At 49.6% G+C, this 21251-nt stretch overlaps 1 protein-coding gene across 2 annotated transcripts in view; it reads left to right on the top strand.

The window, feature by feature from the left end:
* IQCA1 (IQ motif containing with AAA domain 1) overlaps positions 1-21251 on the top strand; it is a 146307-nt gene that overhangs the window by 111730 nt on the left and 13326 nt on the right. For both annotated transcript variants that reach the window (XM_049101295.1, XM_025463554.3), the window contains one exon: positions 11581-11667. In XM_049101295.1, the coding sequence (XP_048957252.1) occupies positions 11581-11667 (87 nt within the window). The remainder of the gene's footprint in view (positions 1-11580; positions 11668-21251) is intronic.

The raw sequence follows: 21251 nt of genomic DNA, 5'->3' as shown, positions 1-21251 counted from the left end.
ACTTAGCACAGTGTGCACCAAGTTCATATTGTACTGTTTTACACAAAAATGTGAGAACAATATAATCCATTTGTTATCCTGTGACCTTTAGGTTTTTATCATACATTTTACATGTAGTAATGTTATAAACACCATGATAGAGTGCTATTATTTTTGCATTATTTTTAAGACTATTACAAATGCAAATAGTCATTTGTCTCTTAAAGAAATTAAGGGGGGGTGGATTTAGCATTTGTATTTACTCTTTTCAATGCTCTCCATTCCTTTCTACCAATCCAAGTTCCCACCTGGTGTCATTTCCCTTTTAGCTGAAGGACTTACTTAGCATTTTTCTCAGTGCAGGTCTGGTGGCAACAAGTAGTTTTTAGCTTTCACTGGATTGATTGATTGATTGATTGATTGATTGATTGATTTTTCAATGCCTTTATAACACCTCCATTTCTGAAGGCATGTTTTGCTAGATATAAAATTCTGGGTTATAGTTTTCTTTCCAAGCTTTAAAGATGTAACTCCATCATCTTCTTACCTCCTATTTCTGATAAGAAGTTATCAGAAATTCAAACCGTTGATCTCCTGTGTGTCATGTGTTATTATTCCCTGAATGCTTATAAGTATTTCTCTTTATTTTGGTCTCCCTCAGTTTTACTGTGATGTGCTGGATGCTCTTGTTTTTCCTCTGTACTTAAACTGCTTGTGGCTCACTGTGATCTTTAAATCCATAAATATATGTTTTATACCCAATTTCAGAAATTTTGGCCACTGTATCCTCAAATATCTTTTCTGCCCCATTCTCTCTCCTTTGGATGCTCTAATCACGTGTATATCTGACTGCTTGATACTGTTCCATGAGTCACTCACGTCTTATTCTCTCTAGCTTCCACATTGGATAATTATTATTAGTCTGTCCTCAAGTTTACTTACCTTTTCTTCTAATGTTGCCCATCTGCTCTTAAGCCTATCTTGTGGCTCCTTTTTTTATTCTAACATTTTGTTTTTCAGTTATGGGATTTAACTTTGCTTATTTTTATAGATTTTTATTTCTCTATTGCAATACTCCATCTGTTCATTCAACATGACTATCTTTTCTTTAAGTTCTTGAACTTAAGAGGTGCTTTATAGTTCTTGTCTGCAAATTCCAATATTGGGTCATCTTGGAGTTTGTTTCTATTGACTTTTTTCCTTAACCGTGTCACATTTTCCTGTTTTTTCATATCATTAATAATTGTTATCTGTATATTAGACATCGTGGATGATATGTTGTTGGTACTCCAGGCATGCTGGGCTTTGTCCTGACAAGCAGCTAAATTACTGGCTGATGAGCTTGAGCTTGCAAAGGTTTTGTTTTCCATTTTGTTATTGTAAGTCTATTTTTATTTTGCCCTCAGTCTAAAGTGAATCTTTTAGTCCTAACACATCATTTTTATTTTAATGAGCCTTAAGTGGGAAGACTGGAGCGTTTAACAAGCACCTTTAACTTGGCAAAGGCTCAGATGTGTGCTTTTAATTTCCCAACTGTTGCTCTCCACTGAGCTTCTCAAAATCTTCTAGCACGCAAGCATGTTTCTGAGACTAGCCAAAGATGTGAACACAAGTTGGAATTTAAAGCCCAGCAGCCTGGCTTGTGGCCTCATATGCTTACCCACTGAGCTCTAAGCACTAAGTGCTTCAGAGGAAAAGTAAAAGAAACCTATCCTCTTGCCCCAACCCTGGGGAGAAAAAAACCCTAAATTCATTCATTCTTAAACATCTGATTGTTGACATTGTCAAATAACAGACAGAAGCACATAAATATTAGAATATTGGCATTTCATAAGCATCCGTATATACCAGAGCCTGTTCTAGCTCCTCTCTATGTATTAGCTCATTCAACCCTCACAACAACCTTATGAAGTAAGCACTATCATTACCCTTGCTTTACTGATGAGGAAACTGAGGCGTAAAGCATTTAAGTAATTTTCCTGGCTAGCAGTGCTTCAGTGTGAGCCCACACCATCTGGGTCCAGAGCCACCAAGCGTAATAACTGCATTGTTCTGCCTTTAGCTGAAGTAGAGCTGAAGTAAGCCTCTTCTCCCTCCTACCAAATGGCTCACTTGCTCCTGGCTCGACTCTAAAACAGAGCCAGTGATATGATCCTGAGGTTCTCTCTTCTCAAAAATAACTTCTCAAGGAGTAATTTTTTTCTGCTGCTGAGAGGTCATCTTGATATCAAGTAAGCTATCTTTGCATTTATTAGAATCATTGCATACTGACATGCAGGCCTGCAAAATGCCAATTGTGAAATTATGAAAATGTGGAACAGTGTGTTTATCCACCCAGGCCACCCCATGTCAGAATGCCTGACACATACCTCATTAAGCCTCACCTTTACCATGTATATAACTGATTAATGAAAGACACAAAGGTCTCAGGAGTGGGAGTCATTCAATTAAAAATCATGTGCAGTGAGGCCACTGTGTCCTAGCATGACTGACAGAGCAGCTATCTGCATTGCAAAGAGATATTTGCTTTTAATTAACCAAAGAAAAGCAGGAAATTATGCCTGTGCTGAAAAATCAAGGGCAAGAAGCCATAGTGTATTCCTGTGTTATGTGAGCCAGAGAATAGGCTGTGGCTTGTGTGCGGCAGACTATGGATCTTCAGCATTTGCCGGAGAAGTGAAATACAACAGAAGGGCCTGTTACTCATCATGTCTCCTTATAAAGAATTCTTATCCGTGAATTAATCTCTGGGAAGTCAAGAATGTGATTCTTAGGAAACCGATCATGACTGCACACTTCTGGCTGGTGGCACTTAGGGCTTCACCCAGCAAACTCTACATGCATGAAAATGTAGAAATGCACCTCCGATTTATTTTCATGGGTTCAAATTCCAATCCATTTTTATCATTATTTCTTATGGGTTCCTTTGTTTCACACACAATAATTCTAATAGATTAACAGCTTAGATAAGGAGTTTCTTGAAGAAATGCGTTTACTGTACAAGTAAACCACTATTGTCTAAAACGCCCTCCCAGACTAAAGCTACATGTGGAAAAGAATACACACCTACTTAGCAGGGAAATGTTAGAAATATATCTAACAAGAAATGTGATAAACGATTACTATTTAATACATATTTTGTGGACAAAAGAAGTTATCAAGGAGGAGCACCAGGGTGGTCCAGTCGGTTAAGCATCCAACTCTTCGTTTCAACTCAGATCGTGATCTCAGGGATGTGGGATAGAGCTCCGCATTGGGCTCCATGATCAGTGTGGAGTCTACTTAAGGTTCTCTCTCTCTCTCTCTCTCCCTCTGCCCCACTCCCTGCACTCTTGCTCCCTCTCTAAAATAAATCTAAAATAAATAAATAAATTTTTAAAAAGAAGAAGAAGAAGGAGGAGGAGGAGGAGGAGGAGGAGAAGAGAAATCAAGAAGGTGAGGCACCAGCCTCCTCGGGTCTTCATGACATTACATCAGGATGGAAAAGCAGGAAGGGCTTTCATCTGGCCTGAAGTCTGGCACATGCTAAGGGGTTTTACACACACTTTCCTTTTTAACTGCACCAGTCTCTGATGAGGCTGGAATTTAAGTCTCCATTTTGCAGACAAGAAAAGTGAGGCTGACAGTACTTGCTATGACCCAAAATTCAAATTCAGGCTGGCATCTGAATTTAAGTCCACTTCTGACCCCACTGAGCTGTCCCATGGCTCACGACTGGCCTCCAGGGGAGGGAAGCTTCCATCCTTCCCAGGCTGTGGCTGCTGTGACCCTCATGGTAACCCAAGGGCAAGGGCATTCCTGGGTCAAAGTGTCTGATGGGGACACTTCAACATGAGAAGGTGAAGAACTAGAAGCTACCGCATACTGTTGGCACCCTGGCAGGTTTTGACGACTTCCAACTCCCCCCTCATCCAACATCCCCTTCTCCTGACCCTCTGTCCTTCCCATGAGAAGGGGAAGGCAGAAGGGAGGCCAGCAGAGCCAGGAAGGCAATCCAGGCAGAGAACGCCTTGTCTCATGCTCTGGATCTTGGGAGAGATGTCTTCTCCTCCCTGTGGTCCTTGAGTCCTCCCTCTCTTCCAGTGTGGGCCAGACTTAGAGGGAGGCCGCCCCTCAGACCCGGCGTCAGGTCTAAGCCGCAAGGCCCATACTGGCTTGCATATCTGGACAAAAAGGAAGCCGTGATGTTGTTCGAGCCTTGGCATCACCCACCAGGGGCTCCTGGTTGGGTTCACAGCCAACAGCCTATGGCCGCATGCCAAGGGTTCTTGCCCAGATGTCCGGGAGTCAGGTGATGGAGAGCCCAGCCAATTATGTTTCTATAGCTCATGGAAGCTTATACTCCTGGTTAACAACCCAAGCAAAGGTATTTTGCTGTGTGTGGATGATTTTTTTAAAAAAAAACACACATATGTAATAAATGTGATAACTATGGGAGTCGTCTTCACAAAGTAGAATTCAATAAGGATAAAGCAAACACCTATCACACCTGACCGCAAAACACAGATCTGCTCCCATGAAAGAAAGGAAGGAAGGAGAGGGGGAGTGAGAGGAAGGGGGAACAGAATTTATGAGCTCTGATGCAGCACCAGGTATGAAAATAAAAGAGAGGGGCCAATGATGCTAAGTCCTGAGTGAGTCTGCTGTCACAGGGCCAGGTCACCTTTCACTGCATTATGAGGAAATTTCAGGTTGAGGAAGGCAGTGCACATGGACACTAAAACCTTTTTTTCCCTAGCATGGACATTATATTTTAGAGCAGTTTTAGGTTCACAGCAAAGGTGAGCTGAAGCTACAGAGAGTACAGTGGACTCCACAGGGAGGGAGGGCCCCAGACCGTGGATGCCTCAAGCGTCATCTGTCAGTAAGGGATGTGCAGGCGTTCTGTGGGCTGTAAATCACCATAAATATGGTGTCCATCTGCTCTTGTTCCAGGGAAGGCTAATGGGGATGGGCTAGGACCAGGGTCAATCCACAGGTATTAAAGAATTGTTAACCAATTTGGAAACACCAAAATCAGGGAAGGTCTCGAATGTGGCTAGAATGTGCCATGGGAAGTTGAGGACGGCCATGCACATAGGCTTTAACCCCGTGCTGCCCAAAGTTGGCTCAGTCAGTGCAGTTTGGTGTGAAACCATTAGCCCTAGTATGGCTGGAGTGAGCTGGGGAGGAGAAGGGGTCCCAAAGGGAAGTCCAGGTGGTTTGTAAGCCTAAGGCCTACCAGCATTCAGACAGCTTCCGCTTGAATACAGCCTGATGATTAGTAATAGCATCAATGTGTTCCTGTGGCTAACACTCACTTGATTCTCCCCACAGCACCTGCCACAGGCTATCCACTGGACCTGTATCTTTGCTCCTTCCTGGTCCTCTCCTCTACCTCAGTTTACCCTCTTTTCCATACAGGGTCAGCCCAGCCAGGCTTCTGATTCTTGAGTACACCTCTGTCCTTCTTTTGAGTATCATTTATGGTTTATCCCAGCTAACATCCAGTGAGGACTTGAAGTAATTTCTGCAATCTCAAAAGAAATGCAAGGAAACTGAAATTTTAATTATTTTTAAATAGTGGAAATACAGAACAAAATGCCTTTAGATGTTAAGTGTTTAGACAATCCAAGTGACTCTAGTCTGGGAACATGAGCCTCCCTCCTCCCCTAGTAATGCACACCTCTCCAACTCCTCCCCAACATGGCAGCAGCTCACTGGTGGCTGCCTCCCTGTCCCCAGCAATTCCTATTCAGACACAGAAACTTCATACTCTATGCAGATAGAGACCATATCTCTCAATCCCCAGACACTCCTGTCTCCCACCACTGAGCTTGATACATCACAGCTTGATCACACCACAGCAAGTGATTGGATGGATGGATGGATGGATGGATGGATGGATGGATGAAAGAAAGGAAGGATTTGTGGGTGGGTGGACAGATGGATGGATGGATGGATGGATGGATGGATGGATGAAAGGAAGGAAGGATAAATAGATGGAAAGATGAGTGGGTAGAGGGATGGGTGGATGGTGGATGGATGGATGAATAGATAGGAAGATAGACAGAAGGAAAGATGGAAGGGTGGGTGTGTAAGTGGATGGATAGATGGATGGTGGATGCATAGATGGATGGTAGGTGGATGGATAGATGGATGGTGGATGCATAGATGGATGGTAGGTGGATGGATAGATGGATGGTGGATGCATAGATGGATGGTAGGTGGATGGATAGATGGATGGTGGGTGCATAGATGGATGGTAGGTGGATGGATAGATGAATCGTGGCTGCATAGATGGATGGTAGGTGGATGGATAGATGGATGGATGGATGGATGGATGGATGGATGGATGGATGAAAGGAAGGATCAGTGGGTGGGTGGATAGATGGGTGGATGGATGAATGAAAGAAAGGAAGGATGGGTGGGTAGATGGATGGATGGGAGGATAGATAGAAGAAAAGAAGGAAGGGTGGGGGTAGGTGGCTGGTTAGATGGATGGTGGGTGCATAGATGGATGGTGGGTGGATGGATAGATGGATGGATAGATGGTAGGTGGGTAGGTGGGTGGATGAATGGGCAGATGGCTGTGTGGGTGGGTGGATGGAGGGATGGATGGTTGAGTGGATGAGTGGAGTGAATGGCCCTTTTCAGTTTGATAAACTGAGACTCAACCATTGGGAAAAAAAATAGCTGGTTTTTTTTGTCAAGTTCTCTAAGGCAAGCAAAATAGGACATTTTCAGAGAGAACTTCCAAAGCTTCCAGGAGTCACTTGGGTAAATCATATTAGTAATTCAAGCATGCCACACACAAACAATTTTCATTGTGGGGCTATCATATTGTAACCCAAGAGAATCTAATCCTGATGGTGAATGTTTGACAGCATTTCTTTAGAGATTAAAAAAAAAAATTAAAGCCAAAAAAAAATCAAAGCCATAAAACTCTCATGAAAGGAGAAGTCTTTAATTGTTTGATAGAGCTCCCCAGAATATGAAAAAGCACATGTTGGTGGAAATTCATCTTCCTCCCAGAATTGACATGAAACTGAAAACCTGTGGTTATATTTGATAGGACTGAAGAGCCCTCTACTGGCAGCTGAAATAAACTGTCCTGTGTAACTTCCGGAAAGTTCAATTATGAATTAATTACATCTAATTGCCCATGACCTCAAACTATCTGTGGATAGTTTAAATGAAGGCTTTTCATTGCTAAATGAAAATTAAAAGAGCAAAGGATACCATTTTTCATTAACAAATTGGCAAAGAGTTTTTTATTGTTTTATTTTTATTGTTAATACTCGTTAAGTGTAGAAAAACAGGTACACCTATCTACGGCTGGAGACACTGTAAGCAGAGAATCTCCAGGAGGGCAGGTTGACGATGAAGGGGGAAAACGTGAAAAACACAAGCCCTGAGACCCAGCAGCTGTGGATGTGGCCTCATTCTAAGGGAATGACCCTTCCTGCACCCCCAAACTCTTTGAAGCCCTGGTTAATTTTGTAAGAAGGCAGAAACCTTCCAAAGGTTCAAGAACAGGAGTTTCGATCAATATATTATGGGACTTTGTGTTAAAATGATGTTGGAGAACTAAATTTCATGTTGGGTGAACCAGAACGTAAAGCAGTGTTGGGAAACAATCTGATTTTGGGAAATAATGCACGTCGAAGACGGTCTGTAAAGACAGGAAACGTCTGACAATTCACTTGAACAGAGGAGGCAAAGAGTCTGTGTGCCTCAATAGGCATTCTGAAAATTTTGCTAATGAATACTGCTTTTGCACAGCAATAAGAAAGGACGGAATTTCCACGAATTTCCATGTTCTCAAAGCTTGGTCTGTCCGCCCTTTGTATCTGCCAACCTCCCTTGTCTCACAGACGTGCAGCCTGCGCCGGCGGCCATCCTCCCTCTCGCTCCCTCGGAGGTCATCCTCTCCCGACTCCCCTCCCATCCCACGCCACCTCCCATCTCCGTGCTCCCCATCCTTTTGTGAGAACGCTCCCTGTAGGGTCCCTGCAGTGCACGCCTCAGCCGCCGTCACCTGGCTTCTGTCCCCTCCACGCCCTGCCAAGGCCCCCAGTGACCTCCAGACTGCCAGCCCCTCGGGCCAGCACTAGCTGCGTTCCCCATTCCCCTCCTGCACCTCGAACCTCCCTGGGCTCTGGGGCGGCCCCCCTCTACCCTGAGCCCTCCGGCTCCATCAGCGTCCTCACCCCCTGGGCCCACTCCATAGCCCTCGCCGGGCCCAGCCACCCACCTCCTCCACTGTGAGCTCCTGCCTTCCGTTCCCACGTGCCCACCAACCAATTTCCCAGTTCCCCGGGAACAGCTGCCCAGCACCTCATGCTTCACACACCCACCGGTGGGATTTCTCTATGACACAACTGGGATCAAAGTTCTTGATTCAAGTCCCTCAGACTCTCCATAGCCTCCAGGATAGAAGCAAACTCCATAGGATGGCCACGGCCTTTATGATGCCTTTGTGACCTCAGGCAGCCCCACGAGGGCACACTTAGCCCTGCTCCCTGGCTCGGGTCTCCAGCATGGCCAGTGCGTTCCCCTCTTCAGGCTCTGTGATTTCCTAGAAGCCACTAGAAGCTCAGTCTGCTTGGATCTTTATCTGCAATCTCCATTCTTGGTCACCTGCCTGATCCACTTGTCCCTCTTTCTGTCATTAGTGGGCCTTGCTGACATCCCATTTGCCTCGGGCCGCCCTCCCTTCCCACGGGCAGGTCCTTGAGGACAGGGACCCCAGCACCACGCACAGCACCGGGCACATCAGAGCTCCTCTAGAAGCGCTAGTGAAGCAAGAGTCACGAGGACCGCTCTCATCCTACATTCTGGTGGGAATGGGCATCGTGTCTACCACGGCCACAGGGCCTTCCAGGCCCAGGGGTGTCGTGCAGACAGGTCCCACCCTGGGGTCCAACCTTTGTCTCACGCTGGTGGGTGTGTTACCCTGTTGTCTGCCTCAGCGACCTCCTGTGTTAAGGGGGACACGCTGGGACACACTTGGCACCATGTGCAGCACGCGGTGAGGAAGGGCAGAGGCGCGGCGGTGGGAGATGGAGGCAAATGATTATTCCCTGGATTGTTCTTGCCCAAGAACTCGCTGGGGAAACCTCTGCTGCTTCCTTTGGTAAGAACGGAGCCCTTCCAAACCACGTCGCCACCAGGGTCCTCCACACAGCCCTGTGTGGCCCCAGCGCAGGTGCCCGGTCCCGTCAGAGCCATGCGGGCACAGGTGCGGGTGACAAGCACAGGAAATGCAGAACTGGCCTGGGGCCTGGGGTGGTGGGGCACCGCCAAGTTCACGGACAGCTGTCCGCCCGCACAGCCCGTGCAACGCCGATGACCAGCATGATCCTAAATCAGGTGCTGGAAGTAAGAAGGACGCTAAGTCACCCCGAGCTGTGGGGACGCCAGTCACCGAGGCTCACGTTGCTGAGAGGCCGAAGGAGGCGAGGCCCAGGGAGGCTCCCGATGCTCCCCTGCGCGTTTCCATCCAGCCGAGCGGCGCGGAGCACGGAGCCATGAGTGGGAACCGTGGGAAAGCTCCCGCTGGCCGCGCGGACACGGGACAGACAGGGTGGGGGGGACACCGAGGCCCGCTGCTCTCGCCGCCGCACGACTGGCCCAGGACCGCAGACGACGCTGGTCTCTGTAAGGACCGTCCTGCGGCGCCCTCCTGCCCTGAAGCTGCGATCTGTTTTAAGAGGGAGCGGGGAGAGTAAGACTGTGCCTTTGTCATGATCAAGTGTCTCTTTCCTAAGAACTCAGAAGCCCGCATCTCGTTTTCTTATTCTCCTCGGGGGCTAGGAAGTAGGGACGCTTTGGGCTTCCAGGAGCTCAACAGTGGCCGGGGGAGCCCGCCCTGCGGCCCCACGCAGCAGGCCTGCCAGGCAGCGGAGTCAGAGGGCCCACAGCCCGTGGCCCAGAGAAGGGCAGCTGCCCCGGGGGGCGCCCAAGGGTGTGGCTCCAGGACAGGGGGCACCTGCGGGTGTCGGTCGAGCTTCCCGCAGACTCTGCAGCTGCAGCCCCACGGCGCCTCCCGCTGCTGCCCCTTCCCAGCTGCGTGCGGGTGGACAGCTCGCTTCGCGTCCCTCTGCCAAGTTTTGCCGTCCATGGTCCCGGTTGAGCAGAGTGGCACCTGCTGCCGGGGCCGTGGCGTGACTGAGTCATCAGCAAGGGGAGGACGGGCCGCGTCCCTGTCGGCCTTGTGCAACCCATGAGGCCCTGGCCAGGCACATGGCTGCTCCCCAACTCACACCCGGCCACGCCGCCTGGGAATTGAGATCACAATTTGCGATTCTAGATTCTTAAACTCTATGGCTCTGTGTCTAAAAACTAGAGGCCTGTGGCACCTGAGGGGCTCAGTCGGTGAAGCATCTGCCGTGGGCTCAGGTCACGATCCTGGGGTCCTGGGATCGAGTCCCACCTCAGGCTCCTGGCTCAGGGGGGGAGCCTCCCTCTCCCTCTCCCTCTCCCTCTCCCTCTCCCTCTCCCTCTCCCTCTCCTCTCCTCTCCCTCTCCCTCTCCCTCTCCCTCTCCCTCTCCTCTCCTCTCCTCTCCCTCTCCCTCTCCTCTCCCTCTCCCTCTCCCTCTCCTTCTCCCTCTCCCTCTCCCCCCTGCTCATGCTTCGTCTCTCTCAAATAAATAAAAATTTTTTAAAAATCTTTTTTAAAAAATGAAAACTAAAGGCCTACCAAACAGTGGTCGGCTCGTCCTGCTTCCTTCCTGGACATGCTGGTGAGTGTGAGACGGGGAAGGCACACAGCCAGGCACCCGGATTGAGTTCCATGCACGCCTGTCTTTAAGCGTGTGCAATCTGCTCCCCCTGGTACGTGATGCTGGGGAAACAGCCATGGCCACAGTGCCCCCGGCGATTTTTCCACCATTTATTAAACACCTATCTTGGTTACGACTCACACCTGCTGCCTTAATGATGTTTTAAGAAAGATAAAAATAGGAGTACATAACACTATATTTGCTGTGACCGGAGACGGCTTTGATCCATCACAATTTTGCACAAAGCACAAATTGTTGCAAAAATACCCGAACTTTGCTATCCTGCGGGCACTTTGAAGAGATTGTTCGGCGCGTGGCAATTATTCACGGGCCCACGGTAAGTCCCAGCGCCGTCGCGAAGCCCTGCCTGCTGCTGCGGGGGGAGGCTCAGAGCCACCTCCCAGGCAAAACCTCCGCCACAAAGCACAGCCCCACGGAGGTGAACAAATGGCATCGCGGGGGCCCTTGAGCTGACACAGCCTCCCTCCTGATGAGCGAGTCTGAATGAACCTGGGAGCAGCAAGTAGGCTGTAATTAAAACTCGAGGCCCCAGTGCCCGTGTGTTTGCAGTGGAGAACCATCGGTTTATTTCAAGCCACCCTGACTCGAGGCTCCGGGTCCTAGAGCAGAATGTGCGGCCCTGGCGTGTGTCCCGCGTGGGAGGTGGGAGGGGAGGCAGGTGGCGCCCCGGCCCTGCTGGTGCAGCGGAGCCCCCCCAGCCCCCGGCCACCCCGGGGAGCCGCGTCGGGGGCGGGGGGCCACCACACCCTGCTGTTGGTTGGGGACCGGAGACACATACACATGCATTCACAGCCAAGGCTCTCTTCCCGGCAGGTGGCCCGCGAGCTCCAGCCCTCCGTGGTCTGGATCGGAGACACAGAGAAAACCTTCTACAAGAAAGTCCCCAGTGCAGAAAGGACGGTGAGGCTTCTAGATCTTTCTTCACTCGACCTTTTCTTTCCCCCGCGGGGACTCTTACCAGGGACTGTCTCCACTTTCCAAGAACGTCCTCTTGAAGGGAGGAAGGGAGTGAAGGGGCAGCCGTCTCGTGCTGTGTACACGTCTGTATTTGAAACCCGTCAGTGGTCTGATTTTACGAGGAATAATTTAGGGGAAAAAATGAAGGAAAGTATGGAAGAAGCGGTGGGGGGAAGAGAAGCTTTGGACCATGCATGTGACTCAGAGGTAAGAAACAATTCAGAGAATTTGGCTTGGTTGAAGCAAATGGCACACATAGGAGTTATTATTAGGATTTCCTATTGTTCATAATAATAAATAGCAAAGGCCTGAAATTTATGAACAAAGACCTTTGACAGAACTGCTAAGTGCCTGCGTTTGGGGCCCCCAGGGAGCCCGCTCTCAACTCCTTCCTTCCTTCCTTCCTCTGTTTCTCTCCTTTAGAAGAACCCTCCTCCCCCCGAACTTCCCCCCCCCCAACAAATCACCAGCAAATTTCCCACAAGTTAAAAAAAAAATTGCAGATACACATGATTGTTATTCCACATCAATTTGCACCAAAGCAAATAGTGGTTAACTGTGAATTTCTGATTAAATTCATAAGGATTTTAATCACTTTCGATGCTTATGTATTATACATCATTTTTAGCAGGTAGAGATGATTTGGATAAAGAATGAAAGCTCCGTCTTTTCTTCCCCCAAATGAGCCTTGATTGCCCTGTCATTTCAGAAACTCTTAAGAGGGCTCATTCACTATTAAATCTGGGAATCTGGGAGTTCGCTCCCTCTGCTGGCCACGCTGCCGCACATCCGTGAACACAGAAGGCAGGGGTTCCTATCAATGAGCCGGCTCAGAGACCTCCAGAGACGTGCAGGGCGAGTGTCGTGCCAGGTGTCACTCACCCAACGTCGTCAGATAACGGGCAAGGGCTCCGCACGCCCGCACTGGGCATCAGCCTGGGGAGCTAGGAGCCGGGACTTGGGGCTCGTTCATTCATCCTGTGTGTCTGTGAGCAAGTATCCTAAGCTCTCTGAGCAGCCACTTCCTTGGCTACGTCGTTACAGGGCTCCAGAGAGTGCAGCCTACAGTTTACGGGGCGCCCCAGCGCTCTCGGCCGTGACCCCGCGCCCCCACCCCGCGGGCTGTGGCTTTGCTCTCAGCAGTCCTCTGCACACCTGAATCCGTGCGGAACAAGGCGAATGGGAAAGCTGGTGTGTAAGAGAAGCCAGAGGAGTCCCGGGGGAAGGGCCGATGGCCTGAATGACACACGGGCTCAGCAGCCACCTCCCACACCGCCTGAACCCCCCCACTACTGCTGATTCCAAGAGCCTCAGCCCACGCTCCGGTTCCTGCAGGGCCCCGGATGCATGTTCCTCCAGCAAGAAATTAAGGCCTTTGATGGCAGAGACTTTGCAGTGGACGAATCGGATCTCTCTCCTGTCCAGCTCTGCATTCGAAGAGCCCGTCATCTGCAGGGGGACCTAACTGTGCTAACGCGCAGGAATCACACCCTCAGCTGAGTCCCAGAAGTCCAGAGGGACAACAAGCAGAGGGGTCCTCGGGTCCCCTAACATCCCCAGGGCCGGCTGGGTGGCCCGAGCCATCCCAGGCACAAACAGGGCCGTAGGAGGAGAGTGCCGAGGTGAGGGGGGATCGCTGTGCACATCCCCCAGCTGTACATGGGAACGTGGTCCCCACTCTCCCCCCATGTCCTGGGCCTGCCTTCCTGGGAATCTGGGGCCAGGGCGGACCCAGCTCTGCCCTCCCTCCCCACTCTCAGCCTCTGACTTATGCCCCTACCAGGTCCCTCAGCTGCCAGGGCCAGAGCTGCCTTGAGCACTGGCCACCCCAGGGAAAGCCAACAGCCTTCCCCCTCCCGTGCTCCAGCCTCTGTCCCAAAGGCTCCACGACCCCAAAGGCACTGAGGCACAGAGAAGAAAGTCCATACCTGCTACCATGTCCACCACCCAGAGCTACAACACAAGCAGCACCCCGCATGTGAGGGGTCCCGGAATCTCCCCCTGAAACAAACGCCTCCCTCACAGTGACTTACTCCCCCCTCGATGCCTCATCCTTTAGGTTAAGGCTCCCAAGGTGGTAAAATGTACGAGGATCACCCCGTCCTGAGCAGCAAAGCAAGAGAGAAGTCCAGACTGGCCGTGATGTCTACGGATCTTGGGGAGCTGAGCTCCCGGGGGCAGGGACCCCAGGCCCCACACCCAGGACGGCTGGGAACAGAAGAAGAGGTTCCCAGGGGCACGACTCCTATGTCGGGGAAGCTCCCAGCAACTGGTGGAAGGAGCCAGTTCTTCCCCCGTTTTGCACAAGAGCACAAAGGCGGCAAGAGAGCCTCAGCAGGCCGGGGAAAGTGCGGGGACCCAGAAACAGGTTTGTCTGAATGCAGAGGCCCAGCCCCCCCGTGCGGAGGCATTGCCAGTCCACCCTCCCGCGGGCTTCCAGCCACCGCACCTCATCAGCCCCCGGCCGCTCCAAACCACGTCCTGCGAACTGCCCGTGGGGCCTCCGATCGCAAAGCCCGGGCGCCCTGCTCCAGAATTCCTGCACCGCTGCCCACTTCCCCTCCGGTCGTCCTCAACACCCCGAGAAACCCTTCACCTCTAGACTCTGGGGAACCGCCAAGCCCCCCGCGGGCCCCACCCAGGCCCGGGCCCCTCCCCTTCTCGTCCTCCTGGGAGCAGGGCCACCCTCCCCACCGTCTGCGGCTCCAACAGCCAGTCAGCTGTTTGGGGACGACGCGAAGACAGCAAAGAATGAGACCAGACAGGCGGCGGCTGCATTTTCTGCACCATTACCCTTCGTTCCTCCATCCAGCAGGAGCCTTCCCGACATCGCGGGGGGCCCCCACGCGGGAAGCTCTTGCTTTGTTGGTGCTGGTGCAGCGGGGTTTTGCGGGGCCACCTCAGAACGGCAGCTGGAAGTGGCCGCGTGGATGCTAAGTGCTAATTGGAAACTGCCCGCAATAACACTGTTGTGCGGGGCCTGGCGGGACCAGCCGCAGGGGCGGTGGCCGTGGAGGTGGCCAAGTGACTGTGGCTGGCGTGCCGGATGGGCGCCAGGGTCTCCGTGCATAACGGGGGGAGGGGGGGGCTCTGAGCTGGAGCCGGGGGCGCCCGAGTGCAGGGGAGCGCTGATGGAACGGACCTGCCTTCTCTTTTCATCCCCTCCTCCTGGGACTCCACCTCACCAGCAGCAAGGATGGCACCCTGGCTGCGGCCCAGGATCAACATTTGTTATCCAAACAGGCTAATTAAGTCCAGGTGTCCCTGCCACTTCGGGACATGCAGGTAGCAACACCATCTGCCTCTGAACCAGCAGGCCACGCCGCCGTCACCATGGCAACTCGGCTGCGGGGATGGGCTCGGACCCCGCAAGCTTGTCTCTCACCAGGCAGAGTGGCCCTGGGATCAGTCCTCCTTCCACCAGCCTTTGGGCAGCTCCCACGCGCACCCTGCACATCCCAGTCACCCACCACCTGCCTTGTTCTCCAGCAAACGTCTAAAAAGACCGGTCTATTCTCACCACCCTCACTCACTCCGCAACCCGCCACCGTCTGTTTGCTGCCCTCCAACGCCATGGAGACTGCCCTCAAGAAGTTTTTCTTTGACATCCGTTTTTCCAACAAACACTTTGGTTCCCTTGCTCTTCCTTTATGCCGTGTTCAAGATGGATACATTCCACCATTCTGTAAAACCCTCTTCCCTTAGCTTCCATAGCCCTGGCCGCCTCGTACCCCCACCAACACTTTTCTCTGAGTCTCCTCCTTCCGTGTCTTCTTCGGTGTCTCATTCTGTGTCTTCTGTGTTTCCATCCCAGGCCCATGGCCCATTTCTATCTCCTTGCCCTCGTTGGGCACCATCTCATGTCAAGAAAAATCACACCCAAACCAACGACTGCCTCACTCCCATCCCCAGCCCAATGCTCTCCCAGAGGCTCAGATGCAAGTATCCGTGGGAACCTCCCTGCACCCTGCTGCAAAGCCTGCCCAGACTCCTCTCCCTCACTACCCGCTACCCAAACTGCTGCTGCTCCTGCATTTTCAAAAGGTTGGTTTTATTTGAAATAACCACTCTTCATCAGAGGGCTTTGGATTCACTCTGGTAAAAAGAGCCCCAAATATCACCAAACTCTCCAAGCCTCACCTAAGTGCAGTGGATTATTTCCTGGCACAGGTATAGACATTCCTATGAGGTCTCTTCTCCTAGGATCTCAGCAGAGGGCTTCCTTCAAGGGGCATGGCACCTAGAAGGCATCTTCTCAGAGCTAAGCAGATGAAGAACTATCATCTAATACAATGGAAACTCATGGGAGCTTTATACACAGTCATTTTGAGCTCTGTTGGCAAATTGCTAGTTTCCTCTCAATTGCAAAGCCCCCAGTTTTTCTGTCTCTTCCTTTTAAAAACCTGTGTCCTCAATAGGGCAAAACTGACATCGTTTCCCACCAGCACTTGTATTTCAGACTAAAACACCAATTATCCCTTACTAAGCTTATTAGTAAGCACATTATGCACATTATGCCGTGCAGTCCTCACAGCGTCCCTGTAAGTTAGGCTCCATGATTATCCCCATTTCTCAGATGTAGGGACTCAGGTTCAGAGAAATTGAGCAATCTATTCAAAGTCACACAGCTGTTAAGAGCAAAGCCAAGACTGCGATAAAATATATCTGTATCAAAATCTATGCATTTTAACATTTGCCATATCATCTACCTGTTATTATGGAGGGCTTTTCTTTTCTTGGGCTTTTCTTTTCTTTGATGAGGAGGGGAGGGAGTTTGCACATAGGCTGACCCCCAGGTTAAGTTCAGTATTAAAGAAAAGTCCCAGGCCCCTGGGTGGCCCAGACGGTTAAGCCTCTGCCTTTGGCTCAGGTCCTGATCCCAAGGTCGTGGGATTGAGTCCCACAGTGGGCTCCTTTCTCCACAAGAAACTTGCTTCTTCCTCTGGCTCTACCTCCCTCTCTCTCTCTTTCTCTCTCTCTCTCTCTCTCTGTCTCTCACAAATAAATTAATAATTTTTAAATAAAATAAAAATAAAAAATAAAGTGCCAGCAAATGCCCCTCCCTGTCCCAGGACAGCCCAGTGTCTGCATCTGAGAGATGGCAGGTTTCTAAAAAGACTTAGGGTGGGGATTAAGGAGCAGCCCTTTCATGAGCAGGTCTTCATCCTCATTGTCAGAGCTATCTGTTTCTAGGATTCCAGGAACTCTCATTCTATCATCCCTCTCCTGTGCTTTCCCCTCTTTTAAGCTCCTCTGTTCTCCTGGGTGGAATCATGCAGGGCCATTGCTTCCTCCTGGTGGAGCTGGAGCAGGCTCCACATTCCTGTGGGTGCAGGCGGAAATGATAGGAAGATGCCTGGTGGTCTGGCCTCGGGCCCAGCCTCCGGGATTTATTTTGCTGTAAAAATTCCATCTCTCCCTCTGCTGTGAATTACATTATAATAAGTCTTCTCTAAACCGAATCCAACAATATAGAAAAAGGATTATACACCATGACCAAGTGGATTTACCCCGGGTTTAACATCCAAAAATCAATTAATGTGATATACTACTATATCATTGGAAGAAAAGACAAAAACCAAACCATCTCAATACATGCAGAAAAAGCATTGACAAAATCCAACACCCTCTCATAATAAAAGACTCAAAAACATAGGAAGAGAAGGGAACTTCCTCCACCTGATAAAGGACAAATACAAAAAAGTCCACTGCTAACATCATACTTATTGATAAAGTATGCTTCTCCCTTAACATCACCTCTTCTCTCCAGCATTATACTGGAGGTATAATTAGGGGGAAAAATGAAATAAAAGGTATCCATGTTGGCAAAAAAGAAGTAAAACTATTTGTATTTGCAGATGGTATGATCTTAGATACAGAAAATCCTAAGGAATCTACTAAAAAAGCATTAGAACTAATAAATAAGTTCAGCAATGTTGCAAAATACAAAATCAATAACCAAAAGGCAATTTATTTCTATACAGTTGCAATGAAAAATCAAAAATTAAAATTAAACAACCATTTATAATAACACCGAAAAAAATAGTTAGGAATAAATTTAACAAAGGAAGTACAGGATTTCTACTCTGAAAAATACAGAAACGTTGTTGAAAAAAGACCTAAAAAAATGGAAAGATACATCAAGTATCTTGAAAGTATCTTAATACTGTTAAAATGGCAAGAATTCCCAAACTGACCTACAGATTCAGTGTAATTCTCATCGAACTACCCTCTGGCTTAACTGGCAGAAATTGACAAGCTCATCTTAAAATTCATACAGAAATTCAAGGAAACTTCAAGAGCCAAAACAATCTTGAAAAAGAAGAACAGAATCAAGGTACTTAAGCTTCCCAATCCCAAAACTTACCACAAAGCTGCAGCAATCAAGACAGTGTGGTGCTGGCATAAGAAGAGACATATAGATCAATAGAATAGAATTAAAGTCCAGAAATAAACCCTTACGTTTACCGTCAATTGACTTTTTGACAATATAATATTTTCAAAAAATGATGCTGGGACAATTGGATAGCCAAAAGAATAAACTTGGGCCCCTACGTCACACAGTATTCAAAAATCAACCCCTAAGGCACCAAAGACCTACAAGAGCTAAAACTCTAAAACCCTTAGAAGAAAATAGAAGCATAAATCTTTGTGGCCTTAAATAAAGCAAGAATGTCTTAGATATGACACAAAGAAAAAATAAGTTGCACCATATAAAAACTAAAAATTTCTTTGCTGTAAAGGACATCATCAAGACAGTGGAAAGATGACCCATAGAATGGAAGAAAATACTTGCAAATCATAGATCGATAAGGGACTTGTATCTAGAACATATAAAGAACTCCTACAACTCAATAATAAAAAGACAAATGACCCAGTTAAAAAAATAGACAAAGGATCTGAATATGCATTTTTCCAAAGAAGATCACAAATGGCCGATAAAGACGTGAAAAGATACTGAACCTCATCGGTCATCAGAGGGACACAAATCAAACCCCTTCATATCCACTAGGGTAGCTACATTTTTTTAAGGCAAAAGAATATGTCTTAGATATGACACCAAAAGCTAACTATTTTTAAGAAAGAGAAAAGAAAAGCACGGAGACACCTGAGTGGCTCAGCGGTTGAGCTTCTGCTTCGGCTCAGGGTGTGATCCTGGGATCCGGGATTGAGTCCCACAACGGGCTCCCTGTGAGGATCCTACTTCTCCCTCTGCCTGTGTCTCTGCCTCTCTCTCTCTCTCTGTCTCTCATGAAAAAATAAATAAATCTTTTTTTAAAAGAAAAGAAACACACGTAATAACAAATGTTCACAAGATGTAGGGAAACATGAACGTCAGCCACTTTGGAAGGTAGTCTGACATTTTTCTCCAAAAGGTTAAACATAAAGTAACTATGTGATTGAGCAACTCATTTCCCCTGCATGTGCCCAAGAGAAATGTTCGGTGGCACTATTCAGAACAGGCAAAAAGTAGAGACGACCCAACTGCCCATCAGCTGATGATTGGATGCATAAAATGTGACCTATCCGGACAATGGCCATTGTTCAGCAAGAAAAGTGAAGTATGAACATAGGTGAACCCCCAAAAATACTATGTGAAATGAAAGAAGCCACAGACACGCACATACACACGTGTACCACATTTTGGGTGATCCCATTTCTATGGAATATCCAGAATATACAAATCCGTAGAGATGGAAACTGGACAACTGGTTGCCTAAGTCTGGAGGAGGAGTTTGGGGGGTACCATTCAGGGACTGCTACTGGGCACAGTCGTCTGGGGGTGATGAAAATGTTCTAAGATTGAGTGTGAGGCAATGTTTGCACAACTCTGTGAATATATTAAAAACCACTTGATTGGAATTCCTGGGTGACTCAGGGGTTGAGTGCCTGCCTTCGGCCCAGGGCCTGATCCTGGGGTCCCGGGATCGAGTTCCATGTTGAGCTCCCTGCGTGGAGCCTGCTTCCCCCTCTGCCTGTGTCTCTGCCTCTCTCTGTGTGTCTCTCATGAATAAATAAATAAAATCTTTAAAAAGAAAAAACACTCGATTGTACAGTCTAAATAGATGAGTTGTATAGTATGTGAACTCCCCTTCAATAAAACTGATATGGATATATCACAATCATATAAATCTAATAATAAAATATGACATAACACAAAATCATAATAATCAATATGTATTTTAAGCCTCCTTTGCAGCTCTCAACCGGGATAGGCCCTTTCCCAGGACGGGAAAAGCCCCCTGCACATATCCTCCGGGAGGGAGGGGACCCCAGCCGAGCAGAGTGGAGCAAGAGTCTGGAAGTCAGGGTCCTGCTTATTAACTCTGGGACTCAGGATGTCACTTGGTCTCTCTCGGCCTCAGATTCTCGTCTGTGAGTGAGGGGAGGGCTGTCCCCTCCTGGGGAGGTCCCTGTCGTGGAGACAGAAGTACCTGGAACACAGCAAGCCCTCAGCAGCTGCTGCTACTAGGATCATCCAGCTAGAAGATGCATAACCAGCCTGGACATAAGAAGTGGGAAATGCAGCGTCAACATCCTGCCTTGTCCTTGGACATCAGCGGAAGCCCCCAGCCTCCTGCCTCGGTGGGGCCAGAGGTCACCGCATTTCTGCAACTTCCCATTGGGCTTTCCTCCTACCGGCCCCTGGGCCCCAGGGCTCCTGCCCTCTCCCACCCGGCCTCCCTCCTGCACCTTGTCAATGTAGACGTGGAACTGGGCCTTCTCACTGGTCAACAGGAAAGAGAAAGAAGGATGCCAAGCACTGCTGCGGGCACACACGGCCAACAGCCTCATGACGCGGAACGGTCCCCCCTGGGCTTCAGAGCCATGTGCAGCTCCCCCAGGCACCCCTGCCCTCCAGGGTGCTTGGGCACATCTAAGTCCCCCTCTGCTGTGCAGAGCAGTTGGTGGGCCCAGCCCTGACTCCCAGCTCTGCTGGGTCCACCAGGGGCCTCCTGTGGGACACGGTTCCGTAGCACACGGGCATCCTTGTCCCAGAGGCTCTGCAAACCGCCCACAGCACCGTCACCCCTCCCGCCAGCGGTGGCTCCGACACCCTGCCACTCACTGTTATTCCCGAGCATGGGATTCATCAAACACCTGCTCCCCACCCCACCCCTGACCCCTGGTGTCACCAGCCCTCCCTGCCTCCAGGGCTGTCCCTGAGCTGGGCTGTGCAGGGCCACACAGAGGCACCGGGCCGGGCAGCAGGGGCTGGTCTCTGCGGGGCACTCACGGTGAGCTCGGACCTGCTCTGCTCCAGGAAAGCCGGGCTGGCTTCTTTCCCTCCTGCTCAACGTTCAGATTCTAATTGGCTCAATAGCCCCCGAGCCAAGTGAGAGCAAAAGCAGCCAAGGCTGCGCTCGGGGCTCCTCTGCGGAGGCTCTCTCCATCATCACCCCAAGCGTCCTCCTCCTCCCCACGCCTCCCCCTCACAAGGCTGTGCCAGTGCAGGCTAATTGAAAGCTGGTGCATTGCCATGGCAACGTGGCCAAATCTGACCCCCGCAGGCTGGAAGTCATCCT

The sequence above is a fragment of the Canis lupus genome, chromosome 25 (assembly GCF_003254725.2).
Source record: "Canis lupus dingo isolate Sandy chromosome 25, ASM325472v2, whole genome shotgun sequence".
Taxonomy (NCBI): domain Eukaryota; kingdom Metazoa; phylum Chordata; class Mammalia; order Carnivora; family Canidae; genus Canis; species Canis lupus.
This window is presented reverse-complemented; position numbering and strand designations above follow the sequence as displayed.